General features: G+C 31.9%; 2 protein-coding genes across 2 annotated transcripts; both read right to left on the bottom strand.

Moving 5' to 3' along the window:
• Positions 1-1,249: 1,249 nt before the first annotated feature.
• LOC130612954 (epididymal sperm-binding protein 1-like) lies at positions 1,250-3,402 on the bottom strand. Its single transcript, XM_057434285.1, has 7 exons — positions 3,375-3,402; positions 3,082-3,265; positions 2,785-2,876; positions 2,276-2,413; positions 2,052-2,198; positions 1,581-1,712; positions 1,250-1,407 (listed from the first exon to the last, which is right to left on the bottom strand). Exons 1-7 carry the CDS (start codon positions 3,400-3,402, stop codon positions 1,250-1,252), a joined length of 879 nt encoding a protein of 292 aa, XP_057290268.1.
• A 112-nt stretch (positions 3,403-3,514) lies between these two features.
• Positions 3,515-6,379, bottom strand: LOC130612955 (epididymal sperm-binding protein 1-like). Its single transcript, XM_057434286.1, has 8 exons — positions 6,284-6,379; positions 6,094-6,185; positions 5,637-5,653; positions 5,406-5,543; positions 5,169-5,303; positions 4,637-4,771; positions 3,699-3,830; positions 3,515-3,570 (listed from the first exon to the last, which is right to left on the bottom strand). The coding sequence occupies exons 1-8, from the start codon at positions 6,377-6,379 to the stop codon at positions 3,515-3,517; spliced, it is 801 nt and encodes a 266-aa protein (XP_057290269.1).
• Positions 6,380-10,318: the final 3,939 nt, after the last annotated feature.

Consider the following 10,318-nt stretch of genomic DNA (forward strand, 5'->3'; position numbering starts at 1 on the left):
TGGAAAAACAGGGGGAACAGATTTCCCTTTCATTATGTAGAAATTCTAATTAGTTTCTGCCTGCAGTATTTACTGCTAATAGAGTTTCAATTGACAGGCAAAATTCGTCCAAACAACCTCTACAAACTCAGCTAAGTTACATTATTTGTATAGCATGCACAAAAATGCAAAACTTTAAAAATAAAACAATATTTCAAGTTGCAACCTACATCAATGGAACATTAGTCACCAAAGCAGGTGAGTACAATCCTTAAAAATATTTCCTTATCCTTACTGATCTAATTTTTCATTTTCGCTTCTCATTTCTTTCTCTTCTTCATGGAGAAAGTTACCAATAATCGCATTTAATGCAACAACCCTTAAAACATGATTTCCAATGATAAAATAACCACAATATATAAATATTTGTTTGTAATATCATCAACGTTTGTGGTAAAATAAATTACATTTGCTATTTCCCAATATATTCACTTAAAGATATGTCCATCAGCAATCATCCTAAAAAAAAATACATAGTTTAGCCTCCAAAGTTACCAAAATTTAATAAAATTAAAAAAAATTATTATGTTTTTATAAAACGATTTTTCCAAGGTCGCATTTAAGTAAAAATATCATAATTTATTATGTCAATTAATATTTTACCACCAATACACTTTCGGTCATGATTCAATAACGAAACATGAGTGCTTTTTGAAACAATATCTATCCTATTTTTTAACTTAAGGGTTTTTATTTCACATTAGGGAAAAGTTAGGTGGACTATACTTTCTGTCTTTTTTTTCATTATATGCCCTGCACGAACTGCGGTCTCAAATTCTGCATACTTACATAATATTAAACGAAAAAAAACTTACATTCTATGATCGGGTTCACATTTTTTTATATAATCCTTATTTGTCGGTACAAATGTAGCTACTTTTGAGCAATAACCAATTTCATCGTATTTTGTTTTAATACAGTTATAACGCCATCGATCTTTGTATTTAAATGGAAAAACACAACCTTCACCTCCTGTAAAAAAGTGTATCAATGGTCAAATTAACAAAGAAAGTAAAAAATTCAGTTGAATTTTTGATAATTTTGTTTACACAAAACTAATTGAGGCACCAAATTAAACAGTTTACTGGATTAATCCGTGTTTTTGAAAAAGAGAGATAGACCAGTTTATTTTTATAATCTCATAAGTGCAATCGATGACAATATAGACGGGAAAGCTATTACTGATACACGGTGCATTTGTTGCCATTCGTTAGACCAAAGTCATTATATTCTTACCCACTGGGCATTTTCTTCGTCTACCTTTGTAAAATTTATCTTTAGAACACCACGCCCTGCCAAAATCTTCATGAGTGCAAGATGTAAACACCTTTCCATTGTAATGAAATGGGAATATACAATCTGTTTCACCTGGAATATTGTGAATCATTAAGTATGAAACTGTTACTAGGCAGGCACCATGGCTAAAGGTGGTCTGCTTAGCAATAAAATAACAATTTGAAAAGAGGAAAAGATTACACCAGGCACAGAAATTGTGAATGAATGTATAGTACAAAAAAAGTTAATAAATTATTTCGTTTTACTTGAAGTGCATTTCTTAGACCTTCCATCAAAAACAGCGTCTTGTGAACACCATAAATCTTCGCCATTATCGCGCGTGCAGTCATTGTAAATTTGACCACGATACTTGAATGGGAAAACACACCCTTCACCACCTACAGAAAATAGACATATGAGTTATATGCTTGCTAAATGACTTTTGGGAGGGTGATATTTGCAATTTCTCATTATTTTGTAGTTTTTTTGTTGAAGTAAAAACAGTTAATTGTTTTGTTTCGGAAATGATGCGAAAGTGGAAAGAGTAGATAAGGAGGAAAATCACTAGAAGCTTACGCTAGATATAAATTCTTAACATTGTTTGACATAACTAATTCTGAACTCTCTTTAACTGTTTTACATAACGCAATGACAAAGTAGAACAATAGACCAAAATTACAAAACGATTTGAGCATACTTGTACGAACAGGTTTATCATTAGCTAAAATGGACAATACCTCTCGGACAATATTTCCATTTATCTTTGAATACAGCATCTTTTGAACACCAAGGTTTTTCTGAATCTCGCATTGTGCATCCTTTGTATTCAATACCCTCATAGATGAATGGAAATACACAATGTTTGTCATTGGTAACTTCTAAGTCTATAAGAATATTATTTTTTCTTCAAACGTCATTTTTTAGGTCCCTTTTATATAAAGAAGTACCAAAAAACAAATACCTTCCTTGGACTTGCAAAATTTCCAGTTGCCCATAAACACTGGGTCTTTAGAACACCATAGTGATTCTCTGTCGTTTGTAATGCATCTTTCATACCATGTTCCACGATAACGAAATGGGAAAACACAATCTTCTCCTCCTAAATATTTATTCAAGGTGAATTTTATAAACAAAATCTAAATTGTTTTTAAACTGACTACCACACTGCACAGTATATTCTTGATGTACTTATATTATTACAAAATCTACAATCCTGTGCAAAATAAATGGAGGAAAGGACAAATTATACTTTCTTTTTAGCTAGTCGATGTTTACTGCGATCACATGAGATTTCGCTCTGCAATTTTTTGGTTTGATGCAAAATCGTAAGTGTAGTCGATTTTGCTGACGTCAGCATAGTTACGGGTATTCGATATTTATGCTCTGTTATGTTGTCATGTTGGAAAATGAAACAAGGCCTTTTTGTACACTGTTTACTTAGTAAATATATCTTAAATTAAAACAGCATACTGGCTGCTGTGTGATTACTAGTTTTTTTTGTATGACAGTTTTGAGAAATTTCCTTAGAAATAACTATTCGCCTAATGAACCAAATATTCTTCCTAAATTGAAGTTAAACTTAATTAACAAAATAATATATGTTACAAAGATATCACAATGTGTTGATGAACCATTTGTGATCACCATATATTGGAGGTAAAGCCAGCATGAGCGTGTTTCTTCAAAAATAAAATTTAAAAAGAATTTAAAAAATTAGAGAATAAAAGGTGACGTTAAGATTCTTGTCACCACGCATGCGTCAATTACCAGAAGCTTGTTATTAGATGCATAAAATGCATATGGATAATATAACTACCTGATGGACAGTCTTTCCATCTGTCTCGGTACTTAGAATCTAAAGAGCACCACGCCTGACCTTTGTTTTCAACCGTTGTGCACGATTTGTATGTGACGTTTTTGAATTCAAAAGGAAAAATGCAATCCACCTCATCTAAATAAAAGAAAGAATGAGAAACAGTTATTTTAAAAATTCTTTAAATTCTGCATTTATCTATCTTTTTAACCACAAAAATAGAGTAAAACAGAAGCTAAAGAATAACCATCTGCGTTATATTTTCTACGCGACATATTCTATAGCAAAATGTGGGACTGTTCTCATATGATACCTAAGACTGTAAATTATTGCGGAGAAAAATTATTTCGACAAAAATTATTGCGTCACAACGATAATAGTTTTTGCCTAAAACATTGTACGTAAAATGCAAGCTTTTTTCATAAACACCCAAAATAAAATTCCTAAACCAATAAAAAAAATAAAGAAGCCGAAATAATGTCGTAAAATGAATAAAAAAATGTGTATTTCATTTCTATTGTTTTAGCAGGTAAAGATTTTTATTAATAAATGAAAACATTGACGATGATACCTGATAAACAATTCTTCCAATTATTTTTAAAAATTTTGTCCTTTGAACACCAGAGTGTGTAATGATCCTTTCTAGTACAAGTTTTGTATATTATGCCTTTGTAGCTGAACGGAAAGACACACCCTTCTCCACCTAAAAAATAAAATTATATATGCTCCGACACTGATTGTCTACTACAGAAAATTATATTCAGTTTTGAAGGTTATATTTTTATTTTATTGATCTTACAAGAGTGCGATATTGCCTTTTCAAAATATTGATATTGGTAATTTTTTTACTCTGTCGTCAATGTATTTATAACTTTCTCATATTCCTTCTTTACGTGCTGTTTCAGATTAATATCAAGGCGTTTTAACTATAATTTTTTTAATGTTTTGAGTGTTTTAAGAAAATACAATGTTGGAAGAAGCTTAATCTAGTTTTTTTAAGACCTAGTTCATAAGATGCTCAGATGTTACCTAATATTGAGAATAATCTCAGAATATGATCAGCCTGTGATCCTTTATTGCTTATAAGAACAACATAAAATAAATAATGAATTACTAGGAAACAATTGTTTTGGAACAGCATTTCATTGTATACTATATCTTTTGCAACAAGTTTTTTTTGTCATCTATTTTATGCAATCCTAAAAACACTCATCATCATAAAGAAATTTGAACAATTTGTAAACTGAACATCTATCCCTAAGTTTTCGGAAAACAAAAGATAGGAACATTTATGGCTGAAAAAGTTGCAATAATAACAAGCACATCCAACCTAAGCTGAAATTTTAACATTGTTATAAAAAAAGTGTACAGACTTTCATAGTTGAAATTATATCTGGACAAAATCATAAATTAAAATTATTAGGACCACTTAGCACACGTCATGATAATAGTACCTGACATGTGCTTTACTAAAAAAAAGAAATCGATAATTACAACTAAAATATTTACCGATAGGGCATTTTCTCCATCTGTTATTGAACACCTTGTCCACAGAACACCAAGGTTCGTCCTCTGAAGATAATGTAGTACATGTTTGATGACTCCTTCCATTGTATTGAAATGGAAATTTGCACTGGGTGACGCCTATTGAAAAATTTATTTGACAATTGAAAATTAAATAGATGTCTTACTGGTTCGCAAACGTAAATAATCCCTCAAAAAATACCGCTGCGGCTTGTTGCAAAATTTAAAAGACAAATTAGAAGAAGTCGACGATCCACCCACGTACAAGAATAATTAAATCGAAGAAATGAACATGGAATTCTACAACACACTCCAAGAAGAGTTTCGTCTGGAAATTTAAGTCGAACGTTTTTTATTAGTCTCTATGTTTTTTTCCAGGGATTGTTATTTCTGTCTTTATGACATTATTTAAAATATGCCGTCCGCAAAAACAAGTATTCACGAAGTAAGTCTTATCACAGACTCAGTAGAGGTACAGCCACGCCGCAGATTATTTTTTCTCCCAACACTCACTTACTTGCGTAGCATGTTTTCCGACGGCCTTTGTAACGATAACTTGGAGAACACCATGGTTCACTTTCATCCTTTGTTCTAATGCAGTTATAGTATTTTTTATTATTGTATATAAAAGGAAATTTACATCCATCGCTACCTAAATACAAACAAACAAGATTTTTTGATCTTATTACTTTCAATTAAGTTTTTTCGAATATAAGAATTTTATTTATGTGTGGAATAAAAATTTGTAACTTACCTATCGGGCAATTTTTGTATCTGTTCTTGAACGTTGTATCAATCGAGCACCACGCGCGATAATGATCAAAATCAGTGCAACCATGATACGTTTTACTCTTATATGTGAATGGGAACTTGCATTCTGTTGATCTGGCATCTAAAAAACAGAAAAAAGGTGTGTCTTTTAAATAAGCATTTCCCTTGCTCCAAAAAAGAGAATCCATTTAAAGTTCTGAGTAAATATTTAAACTTTTAAACAGGCCATTTCTAGAAATCAACAGAAGAGACAATTGCAATTTAATGACAGGCTGAGTTTATTGGATGAAATCGCGTGTTGGGAAAAGTGAAAAAAGCGCGACTAATACGAATATAAAACGTTACATACAAATTTACGGGAATTTTGTTTAAGTGAAAGTTTGTGTTTTAGTGTTTTCCTATTTTCATGTTTTGTGATATAGTGGCAACAAGCAAGTTTCCAAGAAGTTTTTAAGTTTACACGAAAAAAAAAAATCCAATTATTAAATCATAAGTGACGAATTTGCATAGCAAATATAATCTAATAGAACCACAAGAGATGTCTTTTGGTCAGCAGTATCCCCCATTTTAGAACATTCTTACTTTTAAAACGTTGGAAACAAGAGTGAAATGCGTCTTATTTTTTAACCTACAAACACGGCTTCAATAAACTAAGGTTCGCTTTCTATTACGGTGTTCTTGGATTCACATCCCAGCATTTAGTATCTGGCTTTGTGTATGAGAATTTTTTCTTTGGACGCAATGTCTGTAGGGAACTGTGGAACTTAAGACGAGTCAACAATTCAACGTTTACAGACAGACAGTTTTTCAGCGACCAATAAAAACTCGAAAACACTACTGTCTTTTATGTAATGTTTATACTCTGGAAGATGCGGCGATGAATGCAGCCTTAAGCTTACAACCTCGTCCACAGGGTATCTTTTCACTTTTCTGACACCAGGACGGCGATACGAACATGACCATGGTACAGGCCTGTTCACGTGACCATTTTACAATTCAGAATCTGTTATTATATTTATTAAGATTTTTCTTAATAACGGAAAAGTGGTGGCGAAACCAAAAGCTAGTGAAAGGAACAGTATGTTTTTTCTTCAAAAAAACAGAGTTGGCCAGGATCATACTGATCTTTGGTTTTGTTATGTTACGGCGATAAAAAAAGTATATATACATTTTAAAATATGTTGTGGCGAAAATTAGGTTAGCTACCTATCTATCTGATACTACTGTAAGCTAGTTAGCTGTAATGTTTTTTACTTCTGTTAATTTTAGTAACTATATTCAAGGTTTTTTTTTCTAAAATTTCAGCTATTGAGACAGTGTAGAAGTCATTTTCTGAATATCAAAAATACAATAAATTGAGATCAACCAGGGTTATTGACTTGAACATTGTTATGAGGTGATTTTACCTCAATGTAAATAAGTTAGCTTGAAAAAATGTTTTGTATCAGCTATATTTTCTAAGTTTCAGAATTTAAACATTTTAGGGGATGGCGATAAAATCTTACGAAGAAAAAAGTGCTTTTGATCAAATAACAAAGATATAGGTATATACAATTTGTTAAACAAAATGATTTGTTCAAAGCCAGTGCATAACGCTTAGACATTTCAGTCAAACTGTGCTTGCTAGCATCTTTTTGGGCCAAATGGTAATAAAGCTCAACTTGGCACATTTTTATATTTCTTGACATATGGTAATGCATTATAAACTACAATTCGATTCATTGTATCTCTTACTTTTCAGCTATCACATGTCGTCACTAAATACTGTGATTAAAGGGTGTGCTACTTCAAGGTCTGGATTAACCACCCCTCCCTCCCCGCTTATTTTTGGGGAAATTTTTCGGATGATACAAGATTTGAGTATTTGTAGAAAATAAAGGACCCTCAATTATGAACTATGTCTTTTAAACAAATGAAACATAAAGAAAAACTTAAAAATCTGACATTAGAAATTTCGTTAAAAATTTATTACCGTATACAAGCTAGCTATTTGAATTTCCGCGCCCGAAGGCGTAGGAAATTCTTTAAAACCGTCGTTTTTTTCTTTCGGAGCATTTTTTGAGAAAAAATCGACCATGGAATTTCACTTTGCTCAGTCACAGATGTAAACTTCGTACCCAAGCTCCTTAACTACTGGGAAGTCTCGTATTGACGTTTCAGGCCAAAATTGGTATTTGTTTTCGACAAAATTTGGCACAGTTAACAAAAAGAGTATGCTGAACATAATGGTGACATAATAATTTTGATTTTTGTCACCTAAATGTCATTTTAGGCCAACATTGGTCCAAAAATTAAAACTACTTCATTTTCAACAAAAATTGGCAAAGTTAGCAAAAAAAGTATGCTGAACATAATGGTGACATCAAAATTTTGATTTTTGTCACCTAAATGCTATTTTAGGCCAAAATTGGTCCAAAAATTAAAACCACTTTATTTTCGGCTAAATCTGGCACAGTTAACAAATAAAGTATGCTGAAAATGATGGTGGTACAAAAGTTTGATTTTTTGTCACCTAAATGTCATTTCAGGACAAAATTTATCCAAAAATTAAAACTGCTTTATTTTCGACAAAAATTGACACAGTTAATAAAAAAGTATGCTAAAAATGATGGTCACATCAAAATTTTGATTTTTTGTCAACTAATGCCGTTTAAGACCATAAACGTTTCAATCGCAAGACTTTCAACCATGAATGATAGGCCGTATTTTTTGTTAGCAATTTCTTTTAAAATGTGAGTTTAATGACACGTTTCGATTTGTTTGCGTTTGTTGTAAGATATAATGTCAGTGGTATGCTTTATCTTCAGAGGTTCATGCACCGAACCCCTTCGAATGTTTGGCACAATAACACAACGAATTAGCAAATAATCAAATATTTTGGTAGCGCGCGGAAATTCTTAGAGCCCCCAGGGCTTCTTGTTCAGTATTAGTATTTAATCAAATTAGTTGCGTTGATATTTAAAAAAAAATTGTTTATATGTGTTTGAAATCTTCTGTTACGTTTTTCTCTTCTAAAGTTTGGTATGTCAAGAATACTTACTTAGTGCGAAATTGGAATTGAAATTTCGGTATTTCACGACTCATTTAAAATAGAATTAATAGCCTGCGTCGTACAAAGCTGTAACACAATTCATTGAGAATCTTAGTCTCTATAATAATAGCCGTATTCCGTCTGTCTGTCTCTGCGCGGACCCCCCGCTGAGTTAGAAAATTATGTTACGGAAACACGAATATCAAATGCGATATATTTTTATCCACTTTGTTGCGACGGGTAAATATAAAGCACGGGCAAACCTGTAGATTTTTCCACGGGCTAACGGCTAGTTTTAAAATAATATCCATCATTAAAGCCTCCAAAAATGTGTCAAAAGTAATCTTGTAAAAATAATACTTCTACTTTGTTTTATAGCTAAAACTGCGGTAACTAATATTATAATCACTATTGGAAAGTCCATAAAGAGTTTTTGATTGGCATAAAAATAAGGCTGTCAAAACGACCATACTTGACAAATTACACTGCCGTTAAAAAAGTTATTTATCCATACTCTGGTCAGCAAAGACATCTGTCTAGTACCTTCTACTAACTATACTACTAAGGACTTACTTAGGTGGTATATGTTATCCCTGACCATTAGAGTTTTTTCTCCATATTTTTTCCTAAAAAGAATATGATCTAACTAGCTATATAGCTAGTCAGCTAGCATGCTAGCTATATAAATTACTTAACTGTCACTTTTAAATATTTACACCAATTAGCTATACAAAATATCGAACACTAGATTTGAATTGCCCATAATATTTTTTTCAATTTTTATGGGTAAAAACAAATTCGATTATCAAAAGTTTCTAGCTAAACCTCCATTTGTCTTTTATTTTAACCACGGCGGAGGATAGCAATTTAATCAAATTCGCCACGTTAACGCATAGTGACATCAGTCCATCCAATCACAGCACAATACATAGGCCTGCGCGAGGATCATGTTCGTATCGGCATTCAGGTGTCAGAAATATACAAGATGCTTATACAAGATGCTTATACAAGGTGATTATACAAGATGCTTATACAATTAAAGTAAATGAATTTAGGATAGGGTGTTAAAAAAGTAAATATGTCGCATCCCTTTTGCAATGTCTTATTATCGCCTACACTTAAAAAAAACTCAAGTAAAATCTCACTTTCGGTACAGTTTTTCCAAAAACCATTATAAACTTCATCTCTGGAACACCAAGATTTTTGCATTCCAGGTCCCGAAGAAATTTTGATGCAGTCATTGTAAAGTTTGCCTTTGTATTTAAAAGGGAAGACGCATCCTTCCCCACCTAAATAAAAATATAGTATATTGGAAAATCTCAATAAAAAACATGGAAACATCGATAAAAAAATGGTTTGATACTTTTCTATCTCCTAAACACAACATGCACTTTTACTTTAATCATGGTATATATCCTCCATAAATGTCTTCTTTATACGTCAATAATTCCAGTAAAAAGAAACCCCCAAAGGCTCTAATTGTACCAATTTGCATATTTTATTATTTATAACATTAACCTTTAGGACAGCTAAGATATCGGTCAGTGTAAACTTTATCCAAAGAGCACCATGCTTGTCCGTTGTTATCTGCAGTTGTACAAGTTCTGTAAAGTTGACCCTTGTACATGAAAGGAAATATGCATTTTTGATCTAGGAAGAAAATATAATACTTTAGCAACCTGTTTAGTGTTTATTTACAAAGCTATCTGCTACACTGCTATGAAGAAAAAAAACTTTTATACTTACTGACATTGCATATGTGTCGTTTTATTTTAGTAGCATCCTGCGAACACCAAAATATATTTCCTTCTTTAATGCATTTGTTATGCTTCTTCCCTTTATATGTGAATGGAAAGACGCATCCT

The sequence above is a fragment of the Hydractinia symbiolongicarpus genome, chromosome 10 (genome assembly GCF_029227915.1).
Source record: "Hydractinia symbiolongicarpus strain clone_291-10 chromosome 10, HSymV2.1, whole genome shotgun sequence".
Taxonomy (NCBI): domain Eukaryota; kingdom Metazoa; phylum Cnidaria; class Hydrozoa; order Anthoathecata; family Hydractiniidae; genus Hydractinia; species Hydractinia symbiolongicarpus.